Genomic DNA, 22871 nt, shown 5'->3' on the forward strand with positions numbered 1-22871 from the left:
ACCTTAACTAACTTAAGCGGTTCTATCGGTAGTAAGCCGTAGGACTAGTTAGGAGATAGTGTTAATCGCTATAGAGCTACCTATATACGATAAAGAGGTATCGATACTGTTATATACGCCGACAGCTAGTATGTTACTAGGGGTGTTAGTATGTTAGTATATATAGAAGAAGAAGAAGAAGAAGAAGTTAAACTAGGAAGCGTAGGTCTATATTAGCGTATCGCAGGTAAGGTTTGCCTCTACTAATAGGATTGCGCTATTTAGCTACAATAGCAAGGCAACAATAACGGCTATACATTATCGCACTTTTAACGCAATAGCCGCCGACTGCTAGTCGAATGCCTAAGGCTAGAATTGCTAGCGACTAGAGGCATTGTACGCCTAGCCTAGCTAGCTATCAAGCTATTATCGTACGCCTAGCTAAACCCTTCGTAGCTAGCTATTAAGCAATTATCGTACACCTAGCCTAGCTAGCTATTAAGCAATTATCGTATACCTAGCCTAGCTAGCTATTAAGCAATTATCGTACGCCTAGCCTAGCTAGCTATTAAGCAATTATCGTACGCCTAGCTAAACCCTTCGTAGCCAGCTATTAAGCAATTATCGTACGCCTAGCCTAGCTAGCTATTAAGCAATTATCGTACGCCTAGCCTAGCTAGCTATTAAGCCATTATCGTACGCCTAGCTAAACCCTTCGTAGCTAGCTATTAAGCAATTATCGTACGCCTAGCCTAGCCAGCTATTAAGCCATTATCGTACGCCTAGCTAAACCCTTCGTAGCTAGCTATTAAGCAATTATCGTACGCCTAGTTAAACCCTTCGACTTTATAAGTACCCCCGACGAGGCACGTACTCTAGTCTACCGCTACTACTTCGCCGCTAACCGCACTTTTAACGCAATAGCTGCCCGCTACTAGTTTGGTGCCGAGGCTATATATTAGGCTAGTAACTAGAAGGTAACTAGAAGCTATTAACGAGAGCTAGATAATAAATATATTAGATTAGATTGCTATATACCTAGACTCCGAATATACCGAATATAAAAGCTATTTTAATTTAATCCTTAATCGCTATAACACCCTAGTCTATAGCTATAGCTATTGTAATAGCCTCGTTATTATCTTAGTCTAGATCCTAATACTCGGCATAATCGAAGTAGCTAGCAGCAGCAGCGGTCTCTTAGATAGCACTATGTATAAGTATTAGGTCGTCGCTGTCGTCTATTCTACTACTAGTTCTACTAGTTCTACTAGTTCTACTAGTTCTACTAGTTCTACTAGCTCTACTAGTATCGTAAACTAGGTTACGATTAGTATCGTTAGACTATAGCATGTCTAGGTCTGCGAGTGCTACGCCGTATAGCATGCCGCTAGCTATAGTATAGAAGCCGAGATTGCTACTACTACTACTACTGCTATCGTCTGCGCCTAATACCTAGATATATCCTGCCGGTAGTAGACCGTCGCCTAACTAAGCAAAGCTATTAGTATCTATATATAGCTTATCTGCCTTATTAACAGCCCTAGTACCGAGTAGACTACGATCTCCGCTATGTCCGTTAAGTCCGTAGCTACGAGCATCGGTACTATTAATACTATCGACGCTATTATTGCCTACCTCGTTCGTGCTTACAGTTACATACCGAGAACGAGCGCTATAAGCTTTATTTAACGCCTTAATCGCTAGTACTAGCTTACTAATACTAATCTACTAAATATCGTCCGATAGGGTACGATTATCCTTAGGAGAATCCTTACTAACTAGCTGTCGCTCTGTAAGGCTATCTCGGAACAGCTTGTCGGCTATACTTAGTACATCGGTTACGGCGTTCTTATTAGTATAGTAATTAGTACCTTCGACACCGATCGCGGATATAAACATCTTCTTTAATACTCGAGCTACGCGGCGATTACCGGCCTTCTTGCGAGCGATAGCGGCTATATTATAGGTCGAGTTACTAAAGTGGTTTAGGTCTAGAGTTAGGTCGTTGTTAATAAGCTCGATTTCCTTATCTATAGCGATACCTTTGCCTTCCTTACCCGAGGGATTTACGATAGAGATAGCTATTAATGCTCGACGTAACGGCTAATCCTGTTCGAGTAACTAGCGGAATTCTAGTATATGCTTCGCGTAGTTAGTCTAGTTAGTTCTAAGGAATAGAACGATAAGGTAGTCTACTATACGCTTTAAGTAACCGACATCCATTTTCCGGATAGCGGTACGTATTGTTATTAGCTCCTCGATCTATATAAGCAAGCGGCATATAGTAGTATAATTAGCATCCTAGATAAGGACCTTATCCTTACTAATATACTTATTCTGCTATGCCTCCTTAGTAAACGCCTTAGTCTAGATGTTCTCGACTATTTATAGATACTACCCCGGCTCGAGATTAGAGATAGCGACCTTTAGTACCTCGATCCGGCTCTTTGACTTATCGGAATAGTCTAAAAAACCCTACGAGTCTATCTTATACTAGAAGCAGGCAGTAATACGGCTGCGGAACATACGATATAGTAGGTTTAAGACAAGGAAGTATTTAGGGTTCTCTTTACTAATGCCTTTTATCGTATAGAATAAGGCATCGCCGACTAAGGAATAGGCAAGCTGTACTTTATCGGAATTCTTATCGAAGTAGGTCTTAACGATGCCGTACGCTTTGTTTATATAGATATATAGCTAGCTAGGCACGATTACGCCCTAGTCGTATCGATTATACGGGCGCTCCGACTCGACGCCTTCCGCTTAATAGCTATTAAAACGGGCACAAGTTATCTAGTCTCCGACGATTAGATATAGCCGACTCTTCTTATCGCGCGCGGCAATCTGTTTAGCAGAGTTACTAGGTTATAGCTAATATCCGAAGTCCTTATCCTTATCTAGCTATATATTATCGAGGAAGATATCCTTTAGAACCTCCTTAGATCTAGCAATCGATACCTTATCGTTTATCGATAGCTTTATCGGGACGAGATTAGTAGCTTCTTCCGGGTCTATAATATCGATTATTAGCTATATAAAGCGTTCGGTTTTAGTACCCGGACGGAGATACTTAGTGCTAATTCCGAGTGCTATATCGAGACTCTACGTAATAGTCGACTAATATCGTGTCTCGAAATCGTAACCCTCGAACATACCCTTTAGCTCTAGTCTAAATACGATACCTAATGCCTAGTCGATATAGTATAACGAGAGGTGCTTACGGGTTCTATACTTCGCGTCCTCGGCAAGATTTCCTAGGATGTGTTTATAGCTAAGCTCCGAGTTTAAATCAATTATATCCTTAGTTAAACCTTCTACTAGAATACGCTCGTTAATGCCGATGTAGGAGGTAGTTATATTTAGCATCTCCGTACGGTTACCCTACTTCTAGACGCCCTTGCGATTCTTCTGCTTAACTAGGTTATCGTATACCGAGAAACTCCGCTTGTCTCGAGCTATTACGATTATACGCTAGTCCTAAACTGCCTCTGTCTTCCGTATTAGTACCTAAATCGTACGAGCGGTACTAGATAGGCCTATATTGTTAATAACACTAATTATATAGTATAGCACACTACTAGTAACTAGGTATAGGCTAAATTGCTTGCCGAATACGGAAGCCTTCTTTAAGGAGATCGAGCGAATAGCTATCTAGGTTATTACCGCAATGCGCTTGCGGAGGCGATCTTGCTTCTACGGTAGATCGTTCTCTTTATCGATAGATACCTTCTTATTTAGAAGCAGCTTCCGTAGGAGACTAACCTATGTTAGCGCAGTTTCCTCGATTATACTATATATCTCCTATATATTAACTTCCTATATCGAATCCTCTAGCTTATATTAGTTAAAGAAGGGCTAACTAACAAGCTTCTTTAGTTCGTTGCGAATAACTCGAGCTAAGACGATATACTTATGTTTAAGGGCAGCTATAGACTAGCGGATATAGTTGCGATAAGTCCTATTTAGCTTCTCGCTATAACTATTAAAGATTATTATCTACTACTTAGGCGGGAGCCTAGTACGCTTTATCTCTCTAAAGATATTAACGTACTTCTGCTCGCGGGTACGACGCTAACTACGAACGCGTTAAGTGCCTCGAGTAGTCCTATTCTATTAAACACGTCGCTAAGGACTAGCGGCGGCGGCGGCGGCTACGGCTGCGAGTCGAGTTTATTATCGAGTCTAGCGGCGTAGTAGTACAGCTACGCTAGCATCTTCCGTATTTTCCTCGTCTACGAGTTTATCGCTATTATCCTCCTCGACGTCGCTAAATAGGTCGATAGCCTCGTCTTCCTCGATAGGAGCCTCTTCCGCCTCTTCTAATATAATATTATTATTACTAAGATTATTATCCTACTTATACGCCTCTAGCTCGTATATATCCTTATTAGCGACTGCTTATAATAATGCTTCTCGACGCGCTTTGTCTTTATTGCGCTTATTGCGCTCGTTTTACTAAAGGGTAAGGTCTATATTAAGCGTAGCCTATATCTCCGCCTACTAATTAGAGTCTAAGTTTATTTTAGATAGCGGCTCGGATAAGAGGTTAGGGTCGAGGTATAGCGGCGCTAGACCGGATAGCGCGTTAGGTAGGTTAGAGTTAGAGTTAGATATATTAGCGGTAATAACAGTACTAGACGCGAGTGTTAGCGGTAGTACGAGTGCTAGCGGTAGTGCGAGTGCTAAATATAGGTAGAAGAACGTAGGAGTAGGAAGAAGAGACGAAGAAGGGCGTCCGTACTACTATTATACCTATAGCTTAAAGCGGTAAGGCTTTGTTAGTTAGACCTACTTAACTAAGGAAGTATAAAGCGCTTAGTTTACGACTTACGATTTATATATAAAGATAGCACGATTAGTCGCAACGCCGATAAGACTTCGTTAATATATAGTAGTAGCAGTAGTAGTAGTAGTAGCACCTCTATAAACACGAGATCGATTAATACGGTATATACGATATTAATTAGCGCGACAAACGACAACCTATAAGAAGCTATATACGAGAATCTTCTACTACTTAGCGCAGAACGGAGCGCAATTAGCGATAAGTATAATCTACGATAGCCTATAGTGCTAGCCTATAGTGCTAGCCTATAATACTAGCCTATAGTACTAGCTTTTGTCGATAGATTTAAGCTAGCTAAATAGCCTCCGCTACTTAGACATAATATAATAATACTACGCTCTACGTATATATCGCTCGCATTAAGGTAATCTAGAAATAGCCGCTCTACAACCTCCGTATTGTCGCTTATCGATATTCGAAGGTCTTAATTTGTAAGAAAATGGGTATGTAGTAACGTATAGAACACCCTCTACTAATCGCCGTAGTAGAAAGTAGAACTAAACCGTGCCTTTCTTAGAATAGGGCAGAGCGACTACTATTAACTAGGCCTAGCACGGATAGCATATCTGCCGTGCCGGCTACCGAGCATATCCGTACGAGTAATCGAGCATTACGCGCATACGCTAAGCAAGCTTATCGCTAGCGCGGCTACATCGTACTGCACGTAATAACATTACATGATTGTTATATAGGCTTGCTAAGGCAGGATAGGAGACTTTACTTACTTAGGTTCTTATAATTATCTCCTTCCCCCGGTATAGCTGTCCTAGCTATAGGGCAATATAGTAAATTATACCATTTCTCATACTCTGCGCTATATATGCGCACCTTATGCATATCTGTTGCTAGGCTATAGTTGCTAGGCGCGTTACGATTTGCCTCGTAGTTACTTGTTTGTTTATAGATTCAAAGCGCGGCTACTTCTAGCACTAACTAGAGGTTGCCCAAATTTCTAAGAACGCGGTAGCTACGCGAGAACGCAAGCTATCCGAAAGCGAGGCGAGTATTTAAAGCATTCGAAGCCCGCTTAAAAACTTCTTCTTTTTCTAAGCGCTCCGAATACTACCCGCCTACCCCCCGCCTACTCCCCCCTTACGCCTCCCTAGTATTACTTAAAGATTTTTCTTTTTTAAACATCTATCTAAAAAAAACATTACTAGTATAGCTACTCCTTCGCGTACCTTAGGTAAGCGCGCCGCAGGCGTACCGCCCTCGATACCTACTACGCCTGCCTAGCGCCTACTAAAAGTCCTAGAGGGCTGCACTCGTTGCTTTAGGCATATAACGGCTAACGGTACGTTTTCTCGCCCCTTGCTACGCGTATGCGCTTCGTAACTAACTCGCTTTAGATAACCTGTCTAAGCTCTGCGTAGGCGGTAATATAGACCCTGCTACTAAGCGTAACTGCGATCGCTGCCGTAGTAGCTACTACACCTATACGCCTATTACGGTACGCGCGCTAGTATCGCTGCTAGCCCGCATCCGCGCCGCGCGCTCTACGCGCGACCTTTACGATCTAGACGGCTACGACTCCCTAGAGGAGTCTAACGAGGCCTTAGAGGCACTCTAGGCTAACCTAGACGCCGTAGTCGTACGTAGGTTTCTTATACGCTCCGCTTGCGCTTCGTATACTAACCTCGATATTAGTTATCCTATCTACGCTCGATGCCTTCTATATTAATAAGAATAAGGTAACCCTAGGCGGCAAAGCCCTAGCCCGCAAGGGGGCCGCTAGCGGGTCCCTTGCGGATGTCAATCTGCTTAGTATCCTCGAGAACATCGGCACCAACTTAGCTAGATTAGTAGAGATCGGTCGTTAGGTATAGTTTTTCCTACAGCCTCGTTTCACTTACGCTTCGCATGCTAACTGCACTAGAACCTCGCTTAGCGCGTCGGCGCTAACGCCGTCGCCGCTATCGATGCCGCTATAGGCATCGAGTAGGAGGAGTCTAAGGAGGATTCTAAGGATAAGTAGAGTAGGCGGCTCGCCGTCGGCGCGCCTACGCGGCGCCTTCTTTATACATACTAGGCTAATAGCCTTTTTTAGTAGCGAAACGAGTACGTATCTACTATTTTTCTTAAGTTTCATTTTCTTTTGTTTTAATTACTACCTACGCTTGCGCTTCGCTTAAGCTTCGAACTCGTCTAACGCTATAGAATCTTTAATATAAACAGCTAGCTCCTAAGTGTTATATTCTTTAGGCTACCCTCGCTACTTAATAAGGTAGTACGCCTTCCGCTTCTTTATCTTCTTTGCTACGATTGTTTCTACCTGCTACTTATTACCTTTAGCGATAGGCATACTTATCTTATACTCCTCGCTATCGCGCCTATACTAAGGCTCGAGGAGGGAAATATAGAAAACATTGTGGATCTTCGTGCTTAACGGTAGTGCTAGGCGGTACGCCTACGCTCCGACTACGTCGATAATACGAAAAGGCCCTATATACTTCGGGCTAAGTTTCTTCTTTAGGACATCTAAGCTAATGTTCTTTGTCGATAGCAAGACTAGGTTACCTATACTGTATGTCTTAGCAGTATAGTGTATATTGTATTACTTAGCCTAGTATTCTGCTGCTTTCTGCTAGCGTTCCGTAAGCGTTTTATACGCTTTCCGTAGGCGCTCCGTAGCGTCGATAGCTGCTAGTGCCCTTCCCTTAGTTAGCTCGTCCCGAGCTAGCAGTTCATTTACGCTCGGCATTAAATTAGGGTTGAAGCCGTAGAGCATCTTAAAGGGGCTTATACGCAACGCAGGATAAACGCTATTATTGCAGGCAAACTCCGCCTAAGGCAACAATTTAGCCTAATTATCCTAGTTCTCGGAGCAATAATATCGTAGGTATTACTCGAGGGTCTAGTTCGCGCGTTCGGTTTGCCTATTAGTCTAAGGATAGAAGGCTATACTAAGCCTACGCTTTATATGCGCTTCGAAGTAGAAGTCGCTCTAAAACTAGCTAGTAAAAAGCGATCCACGATCGCTAACAATACCTAATAGCACTCTAAAACGCCTAATTACCTCCCTTTAAAGGATATCCGCGAGTTCTACTACTATGCACTTCTTCGTCGTTAGGATAAAGAGGCTTATCTTCGTATAGCGGTCGACTATTACGAGGATCGCAGTATATACGTAGGCACCGAGCTTGCTCGGCGGGAGATCGGTAATAAAGTCTATCGTTAACTCTTGCTAAGGTCGGGTCGGTATAGGCAGAGCAGCGAGCTCGCCGTATAGGCGATAGCGCTTCGCCTTCGACTGTTAACAAATTCTATAGGTACGGATATAGGCCGTAATATCCTCGGCTATCTTCGGCTAGAAGTACTTTCGGCGTATTAGGTCTATAGTCTTAGCTATACCAAAGTGTCTAGCTAAAGGGTCGTCGTAGTGTATACGTATTAGCTATATACGCAATGCGTAGTCCTTAGGGACATATAGCGCATCGCCGTAGTAAATAAGGTTACTACGACGAGAATAGCTAGGCGGGAGGTTAGAACTACTTAACGAGGCTAAGCTACCCGACGGTAAGCTTGTCTCGTATAAGCCTCCTCCTCTCGCTTACTCTAGCTATTATAAAGTGCGTACGAAACTAAGGATTATATTAGGCGTCTCGCAGTAGGGCCTATTATTCCTAACGATAGTAGCCGCTACTCTTACGGGACTACTAATGAAACCCTTGCGTTCCGCTAGCGCTATACTAGCGTCTCGCATCCCTATATATATAATAGAGATACGTTTTACAATCGGCTCGATATCCTCGGGCAGATTTAACTATAGAGCTAGTTTCGACTGCAATATAGGGAGAAGGTTGTTTACCGCCTACGACTCGCTCTCGTAGTCGCTATATCGTAAAGGCGTATCGGCTAGATTTCGCTTACTAGCCCGATGTTTAATAGTAAAGTTAAAAGGTATAAGGAAGGTCGCCTATCTTGCCTACCTTCCGACGAGCTGCTTTATCTTTATAAAGCCTTTAAGATTAGCGTAGTCGACAACTACGCGGGTCGTATACTAAGCGCCGTCGAGGTACGGGCGCCAATATTTAAAGGACTCGACAACCGCTAGGAGCTCCTAGTTATAGGTCTTATAATTAGTCTCGGCTAGGACTATTTTTCGTAACTAGAAGGCAATAGGGTGCTAATTCCTATCTTCGCTCTATTGTAATATAATTCCTACTAAGGCAAACGTAGAGGCATCGGTTTCGATACGTAGGGGCTTCGTAGGATTATAGTATCGCAACATCGAGGCTAAGCTAAAGGTAGCCTTTAGCTAGCGGAACGCTTGCTCCTCGCTTTCGCCCTACGGGACCTGCCCTAGCTTTTAGCTATTTACGGCTCCTTTCGATAGGGCGGTTAGTAGTATAACGATCCGGGAGTAATTAGGGATGAACCTCCGGTAGAAGTTATAGAATCCGAGGAAGGATTAAACCTCCTTTAGCGTTAATAGGCGAGGCTACTCGGTAATAGCGTTTACCCTACGCTAATCTATCGATACGCCTTCGGTACTAACGATAAACCCGAGGAATTCGACTTCTTTCTTCTAGAAGGAACATTTCTTTCTATTCGTATATAAGGCGAACTTCCGGAGCCGCGCAAGGATAGCGCGTACGTCTCGTACGTAGTCCTCTCGCGTTTTGCTATAGATAAGAATATCGTTAAAGTAGACGATATAGCAAATATTAACTAGGCTAGCTAACGCCCTATTAATGTATCCTTAAAACGTAGCAGGAGCATTAGTAAGCCTAAAAGGCATTACCTTATACTCGAAGTGCCCGTACCGCGTACGGAACGCAGTCTTCTACTCGTCGCCCCGCTTAATACGGATGCGGTAATATATATCCTAGAGGTCTAAGGACGTGTACTATTCGGCGTCCTTAAGCCTATTAAGCGTTTCGCTAATAAGGGGCAGGGGGTAACGATTTTTGATAGTAATCTCGTTTAGCCCCCTATAATCGACGTAGAGTCTTAGACTACTATCCTTCTTTAGTACGAACAGGATCGGCGTACCCGCCTCGCTTATACTAAGCTAGATCCAATCGTTGTCTAAGGCTAAGCTTAGGTAATTACGAAGGTCGCTAAGCTCTCTTCCTAAAGAATAGTAGAGAGGTTTATATAGCGGCTTCGTTCCGGGGATTAGGTCAATCGTATACTCTACGTCTTCGGGGAGCTTACGTCTCGCTTCGGGCGTTATTATAAAGACGTCTTCGAAGTCTTTAAATTCTTCTAGTAAGGAGGAACCTTTAGCGATATCGCGGAGCTAGCGAACGCTAATCGTATATACGTATAGGGCGTTACGCATATCCTTCTAGAATTCCTATAGTTCCCGTACGCGTATCGAACGCGCTACGGCTTCGTTCCTATAGGTCTAGGCATCCGTCGAACTATCGACGATTACCTTTTAATCGCGCCTCTAAGGCCTGCTAAGAATAATATTAGGGAGGGGCATTTCGAAAGCGTAGAACACTCCGGTAGTAATGCGTTCTTAGCCTATAGAGTCGGCGATCCGTAAGCGCAGATAATACGCTCCGTAGCAGTATCCTCGGTCGCCCTAGAAACTGTCGGCACTAAGTAGTACGGCGTTAACAATCCGCTAAGGCTAGTATCGTAGAACGAATTCTTAAGATACTACATTAATGTTAGCAGCATTATCTAATAAGCATTCGACGGACACTTCCCCTTCTTACGTAACGATTGCTCCGCGTACGCGTCCCGTAGGTACTACTACTACTAAGCTACTTAGTTGAGATTCCGCACCTATCCCTAGCTCTTAGGAGGTGCCTTATCTTTTCCCTTAGCCTTCGAGTCGTTCTTCTTTTCTTTAGCGTTAGCGGCTACCTTGCGCACCGTAGGGTTGTCGTCTTTCTAGAGATAGCGGTTCGGGTACGCGTTCTTATAATAGCCTTTCTAGCGACAGCTATAACATTCGACCTTACTAATGTTATACCCGCCTTACGAGTTATCGCCTTTCGCATACTTCCCGCCTGCGCTACGGTCGCGATTTAACTACTGCTTACGGGCCTAACTATTAGATCGACGCTTCTTACCTTTACTACCTCCGGTTTTATCGTAGTTACGATCCTTGCGTTTACTAGACGGCTTATTAGGGGTCTCGATGCGCGTCGCAAGCTCTACGAGTTCGTAACGCGTCGTTAGTACCGTATAGTATTTAATAATCGCGTTACGAATCGCCGGCTAGAGTTTGACGAGGAGATAGCGGATCCTATACTCCTCGCTATAGTCGCTAAGTTGATCTTCGAGCACTGCGAGCTTAAGGGCAAAGCTTTAGACTAACTGTCCCTTACGCTAACAGGCCGCCTTATACTCGAGGGTTACGTCTAGCATACGGTTTATAGGGTCCCCGACGCAGTCCCGATAGAAGGTTTTAAAGTCCTAGTAGGTGTAATTTTGCAGGTCCTTAAGGCTGTTTTTATTATGCTATCGCTCCTACGCATCGCCTACGAGGTATATAATACTATAAAGCACCTTGCTTTCGTCCGTATAATAGGTAGCTCCGGATAGCGTAAAGGTAATAGAAAGTTCTCTAAGGAATCGCCTCGACTCCTTAATCGTATCGCCTTTAAAGGGCTTAGGTTCCTTTAGGCGAGGCTTAATAGCCGTAAGACTAGCGACTACGTAGCTTATACTAGGTATAGGGGCTACGCTTAGCGCACTTCTAGAAAGAGGTAGTCGATACGAGACAGATTCAGCTCTCTAAGATTTAGGCCTCTAAATCGACTCGTTAGCTAATTCTTCCTTGTCCTTATCGTCTTCGTCGCTTAGGGGTAGGGTTATCGTAGGACCCTCGCCGGCGGTACCGCTGCTCGGAGCTAGCGTATCGCCTACGTCCCTAAGAGTACGAAGACGCGCATTCTCTCGCTTAGCTTCTTAAGCCTGTACTTCTAGCCTAAGCACTTCTTGCTTAGCTAGAAATCGTTCGAGCCGTAGGCGGGTCGCTTCTCGGCGCGCCTAGTGTTCGGCTTCGTGTTATCGTGTCGCCGCGTCGTTTTCTAATACTATAGGCGCTCCTAATGCATTATTCTACGCGTTTCCCGCGCCCGGCGCGTTCGGATTGCTTACGTTTATCTTTCGGGGTTCTATAGGCCGCTACGAAGGGTCGACGGTTTAGAACTATAAGAAAATAAGTATATAGCAACGTACAGAACACCCTCTACTAATCGCCGTAGTAGAAAGTAGAACTAAACCGTACCTTTCTTAGAATAGGGCAGAGCGACTACTATTAACTAGGCCTAGCACGGATAGTATATCTGCTATACCGGCTACCGAGTATATCCGTACGAGTAATCGAGTATTACGCGTATGCGCTAAGCAAGCTTATCGCTAGCGCGGCTATATCGTACTATACGTAATAACATCACATGATTATTACATAGGCTTGCTAAGGCAGGACAGGAGACTTCACTTGCTTAGGTTCTTATATAATTCTAGTAAACAAGTTAGCTTCGCTCGAGAGCTAGTATTTAGTAGGTAGGCATTAGGGATATACGTAGTCTATATAAATAGTATTTAGAAATAGTCGCTCTACAATCTCCTAGTCTTAGATATATATATTTCGTGTATTAGATGTTAGGTAGTTAGATACTGCACTAACCCGTCGTATACCTATAGCTACCTATATTAAATATTACTTATTTTCTTAATAACTACGTATTGCATTTAAATACTATATATATAGAATAACTCAGAATTGACGGGATAATAAGATACGAGTACTAAATTACGAGATTTCACGCTAGTTAATAACCTAGTATTTTTATAAGAACTGCCTCTATAGCTTTGCGACATTTGTCCTTAGACCCTTGCTAGCGCAAGGAGGTTAGTGTAGTAGTGTGGGTCCGGTCGCGTAGTAGTCCGATATAGATTGGTAGTGGTAGTAGTAGTAGTAGAAGGAGTATAGTAGTGGAAGGCAGGCAGAAGACCCATACCTACTATACTTCCTTGCGCTCAGTTAGCAAGGGTCTGAACCGGAGATAGTCATCTACCACTGCGGCAGCTTCGTGGACCGCCGGGATCCGGGATGTTGCATGTTCCCGTTCCGCTTACAACAAGGTCTGAATGTCACTCCAGGATATACTGTTCAGTCTTAGGAAGACGTAACGGCGCGGCGTACTGATATACCTACCTATCCTCACTGGGCGCGAAGGCGGGCTCTGGCCTGAAGTTGACGAATCCGAGAAGACACAAGGGATGCATGGGGATGCCACGAGCGGTACAGGCGTGCAGGGTACATGGTAGATGTGAGGATATGACCTGCAGGACGAAGGGACGGAGTGCAGTATTCTAAAATGGTGAGCTGAAAGGTTAGCGAAGCGACCTTAAGCATATAAGTGAAGGCCCCGGACTGAGCGCAGTTACAATTATACTCAGTTTACGTAAGCCATTGGTACCCTCTGCGTAACGCATGCTGAATAGGCTTGTTATCGCAAGCCATTAGCACCCTTTGGAATCGCAAGCTATTAGTACCCTCTGCGCGATGTATGCTAAATAGGCTTGTCAGTTAGCCTTATATTAGCTGTATATACGCCATGAGCGATCGCGACTATAAAGTAGAACCTGAGGCAGAGGTTATATGTTTTCGCCTTGTTTCGACCAATGAGAGGCTACGCTAGATTTGTATTAGGTCCGCTCTGAATGCTAAAGCCCCTATTATACTATAGAACACTGCACCTTCCGAGACACACACATTCACCTGCTACGTTATGCTAAGTCCGTCTGATTGTAACTGCGCTCAGTCCCCTCGAAATCGACTTCCGCAATAACTCGTCGCAAGCTCCTCGTATTGCTACAGCCGATTTCTTCGGGGCCTTCACTTAATAATCTGCTTGTTTTTTGTATCTCGAAGCCAGAAGAAGAAGTGCAGGGTGGGAAGGGAATCGCGCTAGTCCGAGCTTAAACTCTAGCCCCTCGCTTAAATGTTTAGATCTGTGTCAGGGACAAGAAGTGAGTAACATATCGCATATCGCATACGGAGTCGGAGTTGCAGCCATAGTAGTACGCTGACTCTTCAGTGCTGCTCCTGTATGCTGCGCCCACTGCGAACCCTCACACGCCTGACTCAATCGACCTTGCGCACTTCAAAGCCCGTCCCCGTCCCCATCTCCGTCACATGCTGCACACGACCGAATAAAAGCTACAGCACTATGCCGCCCAAAGACAAGAAAGACGCTGGCGAGATCCGACCGCTCGAACTGAACCCGCCACCATCGTACTTCGCCTCCCGCAATGCACTATTCGACAAGCGAAAGGCCGAACAAGATGCGTGGAAGGCCAAGCAACCACGAGAGAAGATAGAAGTCACGCTGGACAATGGCAGTGTCAAGGAGGGAACCAGCTGGGACACTTCCCCCGCCCAGATTGCCCGAGAAATCAGCAAGAGTCTCTTCGAGCGCACGGTGATTGCGCGCGTTGATGGCGAGCTGTGGGATATGGACCGGCCATTGGAGAAGAGCTGCAAGCTCGAGCTCCTCGACTTTGAGCATCCAGAAGGAAAGAAAGTCTTCTGGCACAGTAGCGCACACATTCTCGGTGAAGCATGTGAGCGGAGATTCGGCGCCTCGCTCTGCATTGGTCCACCGGTCGACGACGGTTTCTATTACGAGATGGCACTGCCTGACCACGCTGCTGTCACCCACGAAGACTGGAAGCCGCTCAAGCAGATCGTCGACAAGGTGGTCAAGGAGAAGCAGACCTTCGAGCGACTGACTCTGAGCAAGGAGGACCTTCTGGAGATGTTCTCGTACAACAAGTACAAGCAGCACATCATCCGCGACAAAATCCCAGACGGCACATCCACCACTGTGTATCGGAACGGGTCACTCATCGATCTGTGCAGAGGGCCTCACGTGCCCAATACTGGTCGTGTTAAGGCATTCGACATCATGAAGAACTCGGCCTCATATTTCTTGGGAGACGCGAAGAATGACAGTCTGCAGCGTATTTATGGTGTTTCATTTCCAGACAAGAAGGTGCGTCATTAAAATTCCCCAGTGCTCTTTCCTCTTTACCTCTAACCATGCTGACGTCTGACAGGCCCTTGAAGAGCACAAGAAGCTGCTCGAGGAGGCCGCCAAGCGCGATCATCGCAAGATTGGCCAAGACCAAGAGCTCTTCTTCTTCCACCAAATGTCCCCCGGTTCCGCCTTCTTCCTTCCTCATGGCATGATCATCTACAACTCGTTGATGGCGTACTTGAAGGAAGAATACTGGAGGCGAGGCTACCAGGAGGTCGCCTCGCCCAACATGTACAACTCCGCCCTCTGGAAGCAGTCCGGTCACTGGCAGCACTACCACGAGGACATGTTTACCTTCGACGTCGAGAAAGACAAGTGGGCACTCAAGCCCATGAATTGCCCGGGTCACTGCTTGCTTTTCGCCCACCGAGAACGTAGCTATCGCGAGCTGCCCATGCGCATTGCCGACTTTGGTATCCTCCATCGCAACGAAGCCTCTGGAGCCCTCACCGGCCTGACTCGTGTGCGTCGCTTCCAGCAAGATGATACGCACATTTTCTGCACTGAAGCTCAGATCGAGCAAGAGATCAATGGCCTGTTCGACTTCATGATGGCTGTCTATGGACGCTTTGGCTTCAAATTCCGCATGAAGCTGTCCACCAGACCGGAAGGCCATCTTGGCGACGTAGCCACATGGGAACGCGCAGAGGCGCAGCTCTCTAGATCTCTCGACGCTTTCAAGGAGCAGACGGGCACTCCTTGGGAATTGAACCCAGGCGATGGTGCCTTCTACGGTCCAAAGATCGATGTCACAATTTCCGATGCACTCAAGCGAGAGTTCCAGTGCGCCACCATTCAGCTCGACTTCAACTTGCCCAGACAGTTCAACCTCGAGTTCCGTACTGACGAGCAAGCCGCTGCTAAGGAAGCAGACAAGCCTGCCGTGAACGGCGACAAGGCCGTTGAGCCACCAAAGGCTGTTCCGGACAACCAGAAAGACCTACCCATTCACCCAGCGCCAGCACCTGTTGAGACCGGCGATGTAGCTTCTGCTGCCGCCAAAGACGCCATGCCCGACCCGGCATCTTACCGCCGTGAGCTCACTCCAGGTTGTGCACGACCAGTTATGATCCACCGTGCCATCTACGGATCCTTCGAGCGCTTCATCGCCATCTTGACCGAGCACTTCGGCGGCAAGTGGCCTTTCTGGCTCTCACCACGCCAGATCCTCATAGTCCCTGTGATGCCCGCTGTCAACGACTACGTCCTCGAGCTACAATCTCTCTTCCGCGAGAAGCGCATGCACGTCGACGTCGACCTTTCCGGCAACACCATGCAGAAGAAGATCCGTACCGGTCAGCTTGCACAGTACAACTTCATCTTCGTCGTCGGAGCACAAGAGAAGGAGAGCAGATCCGTCAACATCCGTAACAGAGATGACCCAGCTACCCAGAAAATGGGCGAGCTCATTCCTGTAGATCAAGCGATCGAGCAGCTTACAAGGTTGCGCGATGAGAGGAGGCTGGAATCATCGCTTTCCGCATAGCTCGCTTATAGAGAGAAAGAACAGCGCTTGGAAGGAGTCCTTGATGTGGGCGGCGCATGGCATGCAATACCTGGTAGACGAGATGTGCATGAAAAAGAGGTGTTTTCAGAGGCTCGCACGAAAATTTCAGTTGAGAGGAGTCTACTCTAGATAAAGAAAACGCAACAAACGATGATGCTGAAGTTGCTTCTTCTTCCTCTCATTTCCACTTCGGTTTCCACCAAGTATTATAACCCCACAATCCGTACGTGTATGTTTCCATCGTCCCAAGTATTCCTGCGAAAATGTAGAGGCATGTTTTTGTGAGTGGGGAGGCCCCTAGGTCTTTGAAGGAGAAGGTCAAGGCAGGCTGGAGGTTTGATTTCGTGTGGTTGTGGTTGTTTTCGAGGCGTGTTGAGGTTTCGAGTAGTAGTTTTTTTTTTGGAGGAATGGCGTTGAAAACGGCGCGAGATGCTGCCTTTGGAGTGGCTTGATGAGTGTTGGAGGAGGCATTTTGTTTTTGTTTGGAGAGATTGTGTGGTGTTTGTCGGAATGCTTATCAAGACATCTTACTATTTATCTTCTTGCATCACGTATTCGCGTCGCGTGATGGTTGGTTTCGTTTTCGTGTTGTGTCGGGCGGGATATGTAGGGTGGAAGCTGAACTACGTGACTAGGTTCTGTTCGTTTGTAGTTGATAAAGGGATTGTTATTGATTCGGCTTCAACATTTAGATATTTCTATGCTGGTTTGTGGATGAGTACACAAGAGGTACGGCACGATCGCCACATTCTGAGCAGGGCAGGCCAATGTCGCTTATGTAATCACGGCACGGATGAACTTTGACCCCCAAATATAAAAATAGCATCAATCACTTCATCCCCCATAATGGCTTCGACCAAATCTTTCGCAAACGATGCCACTCCGCGCCCCAGATTGCTCATCTGCAATACCGCTACACAATTTCGAGAGCTCGGGGTGGCTACTCACATTTATTCAGCATCACCGACAGCTCGCCACAACACAATGCGTCCCCCCGCACTGTCCAACTCAGGCCATTGCAATGCCTCCATGCCGTCAGCAAGACACAATCAACCACGAAGGAAATGCTCGCTGATGCCTCCATCAATCAATCCCCATCTGACAGATGTAGCCTTGTAGCACGAGGCTGGCCATATATATCCTTTCCCGCTCCTGTTCCTCATGGCTGCCAACGCCATTCGGGTCGCGCAAGCCGCACTGCCCCAATCCAGCCTTTCACAACCACACAACCGCGACGCCGAATTGTTTATTTCCAGCTCTCTTGCGCCCCGTGGAAAGCCTTCTGGATGAATCCTGACTCCCCCATTGTTTGCTTCCTCTTGGAACAGAGTTTCACCACTCCCTCCCAAAATTTTGATCATCCAATATGTGTGCTGAGATGAGAGTGGCTTTGGCTTTTCGAGCTTGGAGTATACAGACAGGTAGGAAGTCATGTCGCTCGCCTGTTTCCATTCTGTATAGAATTCTTCTCTCTTCGAACGTAGGTATGGCTATCAGGGCGCCTTGGAAGGGATGGCAGCGAACTGCCATGCCGATCGTTGCGGCGTTGATACTGGTCGATACTTTTGCGATACTGCTATTGTCGATTTTCACGGCAGTGGCTCTTGAGCTTGATTACGAGAATTCTCCGGACTACGCACGAAGTCATTCGTCGTTGATACGAGCGTGAGTTTCATTCGGACTTCAAGTGAGCAAGACGCTAAATCTTGGATAGACAATTGGTTTTCTTTTGGTGTACGATTCCGCTTGTCTCCCTCGCCTTTACAGCATCGGAAATGTTTGCTCTATGGACCGACCGGCTCCGGCCTTCGTGGATCTTGATGTCTTCGGTCACTGCTGTGGTTATATGGGCGCTCGAACTCGTGCTCTGGGAATTGTGTATACAAGCACCCAAGGGGACAGCGCCTGGATATTGTCCGTGGGTATATCGAGGAGATGGCTGGGGTCGATATGCGAGCTGGTACACTCTTGGTAATTCTGCATCGCCTCGAGCCCTGCCGACGCTATTCATCTTGTAAGCACAAATTTCCGCGGACACAGCATGCATGTCACGGTTGCTGACGTGGCTTGATAGCTACTTCGTACAGCTTGCTATAGCTTCAACTGTTGTGCATCGGCAACGGAAGTCATATTTCAGGAAGTCCGATCTTGTGCAGCGTTGGCCTGGACACGATGATGAAGTTGAGGATGCCGTCTCGGAACCCACGTTGGTAGCTCCGTCATCGCGATCTGTGACTCCAGCAAAGTCTCTCCTATCCACGACCCCATCACGATCGACAACCACGAGCAAGAATTCGACCGCAAGCTTCCCTTGGATTTCAGAAGCGGATGAAGCGTTGCTGAGTGTTCCCGCATTCTTCCACCAGGCGAAGTTGATCCCATCGCGACTCATCGGGAGTCTGGATGGCCTCGGACATAGAGCGCATTAGTTATCTGATCGTACATGCACCATGCCATCAATCGGCCAAGACATGTTAGAAAGCGCATTCTACGGAAAACCTCTCGCGCAACGCACTGATTTCATGGAAGACGCTAACGATACACAAGCATCCTCCTCAACCCACTTCTTCATCGCGCATGTCTTCGCAAGTCTTATGTACCATTCGCAAGGTACATCGGCGGAGCGTCGCCATTGCGGATGTGACACTCAGCATACATAAGCACATCCGCAGTCCTTCCAGACGCGTTGTCAATATACCTCACCACTGGAGTTTCTTCGTCCTGTACCTTGTGCATCTTTTGCATCACATTATTCCCACGGTCTGGCATGATCCACCAATTGCTCCTAGTGTTCTGAAGCGTGAGGCCGGCACGGATGCGATCTTGTCCTCCGCCGCCGTACTGCTTCCACAACCTAAACGCCAGACCCTCGAACGTCGTGTTGTTCGTCACAGAAAAGTTGATGTTTCGTGGACTTTTCCGCTCCAGGTGATCGAAGGTAAAGCTTGTGACGAGATAGACAACACGGATGATGATCGTGCAAGATACTCCGTTAGGCAATTGGTTCTGTGGATCCTGCAATTGCTGTGGACGAGGGAAGACATTTCCGGTCAATGGAGGGAGTTTCGGAATTTCTCTGGGATGTTGACCCCTCTTGTGAGAAGCGAACGTAGCATGGAGACCATTGAAAGGTGGGTTTCCGCCATTCACTTGAAACGTTTGGGTGAGTAATGTTTTACTGTCGAAGGTGCCAAGTGTGTGGCCTTGACCGGCGTCGTCTGGGTCACCGATTCTGAACCACGTAGTTCCAGAACCGAACTTCCAGGTTCCCATCAATCTGAAATCGTCACTCAGCGCCATCTCATTGCTCTCTTCGTAACGAGCAATGATGACATTCTTCCGCTCGACTGGGCTTCCGGCTTGGTCTCTAGGTACCTCAAGCAAGCCATACTTGTCAAGCTGGGGCGCACCATTCTGGACAAGACCACATCTGAAGTACTCAACCTTTTGCCGAACGGGATAAACGACATGATTCAAATTCTTATCATGTTGTATGGTCGCGATGCGGCTTTGAGTACATTTCTCCAATTCCAAAGAGACTCGGATGGTTGCGGTACTCAATCCACTGATGTTGTTCCGGTTCTTTACAATATCTAGAACTTCAGGGTGTCGTTGCCAAACTCCATCTTCCAATTGGATTGTCCTCGATTCGCCATTTGATAGTGGGAAAACAAACCTCACGCGGAACCAAATGGTCCACATTGTATCCGCGCTGACTTGGGTTGTAGTATTCTTCTTGTTGTACGCTTGCGTCAAGTGGCCCATGAAAGGCGTGAGTCCGTTGTTCTGTACCTTAAACCGGTCATCGCCGTCATTATCAAAACCGCTTATGATGAGACCCTTGATTTGGGATAGCAGCTGCTCAATCGTGGCGTTATGGCTTACAGCGAGCGTCGATGGTTTCCAATTCGCAATGTTATCGAGTCCAGGATCGAAGTGCACAGGGAAGTTGGTGTTGGCGTTCCCTTGAGTCGCCATGGCTGAATTTGGACAAGTCTGAGTTGGCAGAATGCTGCGTACTGTAGTCTGGAACTACGAGTATAAGTATCGTCAAGAAAGCTGAAAAGCAAACACTTTTGATTGCTGAGTCTTTCCGCCATCAAAGGCTGCTTTGTCGAAGACCGATCATGCTCGAAGACTGCAGAGTGGTTGAGAATGTTCTCCGGAGATCGGAATCTTGTTGTGTCAGGGATAGATCCATTTTGAAGGCCGAGAGATATGCGCACTTGTTCAGCTCGAGCAGAATTCAGAAAGCCATTCCAGCTGAAAGATCTGATGCCGGAAAGTATCCAGTCTCCGTGTGATGAACAGCGAGGACCACGACTCGCAAATGGAAGGGAGCCAAATGGCATTGGTGCAAGATTAGTATTCAGTCGTCGTCCAGGATCACAATCGCGTTCCCCGCCACTCTCCCAGAAACGTGCTTGAACCTCCCATCCCATCCCTCCCTTGCCCTCTTCTGCTTGCGCTGTTGCTCTCGTCTCGCAATATTACTGTTGCGTGACTTCATCACATACCAAAGCTTAGTTTTAGCTTCGCTCAAATCCTTTTGAAGATCCCCCGGATAAGCTTCGCCTTGCCACCTCTGACCATCTAACATCTCACGAAAGTCCGAATCGATATCTGCCACATACTCGAAGATCTCATCCTTACTCCGGACTTCGTGAAAAGAGTCGTATGTCTTTCCGAGATGAAACTTGAGCAGATCCAGTTCGCCTTGATCGCAGTGGAAGACCTGGAGCAGTTTTTGATTGGAGACGAATGCTGCTGGAGGAGCGCTGCGGTTTTTCTTCACTCTTCCGAAAGCGCTGCTTTGCTGAAGTATCGGGACTGGTTTTTTCTCGCGTTTTATGTCGACCATGGTGTCCAAATGTGATCAATGTGTTATAAGCGGTTGTGTTCAATGACGATGACTAGGCGTGCCTCGCCAAAGCTCATTCAAGGTCATGCCATCGTTGCTCTTCATTTAGTCACGTCGTCAGTTGGAGTGAAGCATCCACAAGTAGGAGAATGCACGGCCACACGCATGTGAAGCGCATGTGAAGAAGAGAAGGTCAAGTGAGGACTGAGGAGGGGAGCTTGGACGGGAGCCTGGGACGCGTCGTTTTCGTGATGCCTCACGTGATTAGCTGATCGACGGCTCTTTCAAAGAGAGTTCCGACGATGCCGGTCCTTTCCTTTGCTCCTCCGACGACAACGACATCGGCGGAAATTGTGTCGGAGTATTTGAAGCTTTGAAATCGTGCAGATCGAACAGTAAGTGAATAAAACGCAAGCTTTTGCTATCCCATCCTCTCCTACCTGCAGTGCAACCGACAACGTAGGACAATCAACACCACCTCCACGATGCCAATCACAGAGGGTGCGCCAGTTCATGGCAATCCTGCCCACCTGCTTCCACCATCTTGGAAGAGATCCATCGCTCTCTGGCTCGAAGAAGATACGCCAAGCTTCGATTATGGAGGTTTCGTGGTCGGCGATGGACCTGCTGAGGCGAGACTGCTCGCAAAGAGCGCTGGCATTTTAGCAGGAGTTCCGTTCTTCGACGAGATCTTCAAGCAGTTGGACTGCACCGTTGAGTGGTTCGTAAAAGAGGGCGACGAAGTCGGGAGAGAGAAGAAGCAGCATGTGGCGACAGTGAGAGGACCGGTGAGATGCGTGCTGCTTGGCGAGCGCGTGGCATTGAATGTGCTTGCACGATGCTCAGGCGTGGCGAGCAAGTCGCATTCGCTGCTCTCATTGCTGCGAAAGGCAGGCTACAAGAACACTTTGGCTGGTACACGCAAGACTACGCCCGGCTTCCGGCTGGTGGAGAAGTATGGCATGCTCGTGGGTGGATGCGATCCTCATAGACAAGACTTGAGCACCATGACAATGCTGAAAGATAACCACGTCTGGGCGTGCGGTGGCTCAATACCAACTGCAGTTGCAGCAGCAAAATCGGCCGGCGGATTTGCAGTCAAGGTAGAAGTGGAGTGCCAAACAGAAGAGGAGGCAGAGACAGCTATCAAGGCCGGCGCAGACGTGGTGATGCTGGACAACTTTACACCAGACGGCGTGAGAGTGGCATCGAAGAATCTCAAAGACCGGTGGGGCAGAGGGCAAAATGCGAGAGCGTTGGTGGAAGTTTCGGGAGGCTTGACCGAGGACAACGTGGCAGACTACGTATGCGATGATGTCGATATCATCAGCTCCTCGAGCATCCACCAAGGCGTGAAGCATGTTGACTTCTCACTGAAGATGATACCGAAGGAGAGCAGTACGAATGGGAAGGCGGGCAATGGTGAATCTGCTGAGACGTGACGGGAGCACGGACCAGGCACAAACGATGCGAGTCCAACGATTCACTTCTGTAATTTTACAAACCAGGCTAGTCTCGCCGTGAAGCGAGGCTAAGGAAGACCCTGATTCTTCCATCTTTTGAACGTCTGGTCGCTCTTTCCTACTCCGCGGCTTCATCTGCGGACTTGAAATTTTGCCAACTTGCAACTTTCGCAAACACCGCCCCGAAACCAATAGT

General features: G+C 47.1%; 4 protein-coding genes across 4 annotated transcripts; 2 read left to right on the forward strand and 2 right to left on the reverse strand.

The window, feature by feature from the left end:
- Nucleotides 1-12778: 12778 nt before the first annotated feature.
- MYCFIDRAFT_179242 (uncharacterized protein) lies at nucleotides 12779-13265 on the reverse strand (the record flags this gene model as incomplete). Its single annotated transcript, XM_007933338.1, has 5 exons — nucleotides 12779-12793; nucleotides 12820-12872; nucleotides 12897-13114; nucleotides 13149-13175; nucleotides 13207-13265. The coding sequence occupies 5 exons, from the start codon at nucleotides 13263-13265 to the stop codon at nucleotides 12779-12781; spliced, it is 372 nt and encodes a 123-aa protein (XP_007931529.1).
- A 709-nt stretch (nucleotides 13266-13974) lies between these two features.
- MYCFIDRAFT_45851 (uncharacterized protein) lies at nucleotides 13975-16330 on the forward strand (the record flags this gene model as incomplete). The annotated part of the gene is made up of 3 exons (XM_007933100.1): nucleotides 13975-14799; nucleotides 14864-15826; nucleotides 15884-16330. 3 exons carry the CDS (start codon nucleotides 13975-13977, stop codon nucleotides 16328-16330), a joined length of 2235 nt encoding a protein of 744 aa, XP_007931291.1.
- Nucleotides 16331-16529: 199 nt separating this feature from the next.
- MYCFIDRAFT_179245 (uncharacterized protein) lies at nucleotides 16530-21212 on the reverse strand (the record flags this gene model as incomplete). Its single annotated transcript, XM_007933339.1, has 22 exons — nucleotides 16530-16864; nucleotides 16903-17030; nucleotides 17076-17101; nucleotides 17138-17149; nucleotides 17185-17264; nucleotides 17300-17321; nucleotides 17352-17422; nucleotides 17455-17563; nucleotides 17588-17648; nucleotides 17678-17788; nucleotides 17832-17903; nucleotides 17945-18032; nucleotides 18068-18354; nucleotides 18390-18438; nucleotides 18473-18759; nucleotides 18801-18865; nucleotides 18916-19025; nucleotides 19055-19078; nucleotides 19111-20363; nucleotides 20426-20832; nucleotides 20865-20889; nucleotides 20935-21212. 22 exons carry the CDS (start codon nucleotides 21210-21212, stop codon nucleotides 16530-16532), a joined length of 3900 nt encoding a protein of 1299 aa, XP_007931530.1.
- A 455-nt stretch (nucleotides 21213-21667) lies between these two features.
- MYCFIDRAFT_212546 (uncharacterized protein) lies at nucleotides 21668-22774 on the forward strand. The gene has a single exon (XM_007933340.1). It carries the CDS (start codon nucleotides 21698-21700, stop codon nucleotides 22652-22654), a length of 957 nt encoding a protein of 318 aa, XP_007931531.1. The 5' UTR covers nucleotides 21668-21697; the 3' UTR covers nucleotides 22655-22774.
- Nucleotides 22775-22871: the final 97 nt, after the last annotated feature.

This window comes from Pseudocercospora fijiensis, assembly GCF_000340215.1.
Source record: "Pseudocercospora fijiensis CIRAD86 unplaced genomic scaffold MYCFIscaffold_10, whole genome shotgun sequence".
NCBI classification, from domain to species: domain Eukaryota; kingdom Fungi; phylum Ascomycota; class Dothideomycetes; order Mycosphaerellales; family Mycosphaerellaceae; genus Pseudocercospora; species Pseudocercospora fijiensis.

What these genes read in the sequence shown, in the direction of transcription:
- MYCFIDRAFT_212546 (XM_007933340.1), top strand. Translation starts at nt 21,698, where the DNA reads ATGCCAATCACAGAGGGTGCGCCAGTTCATGGCAATCCTGCCCACCTG.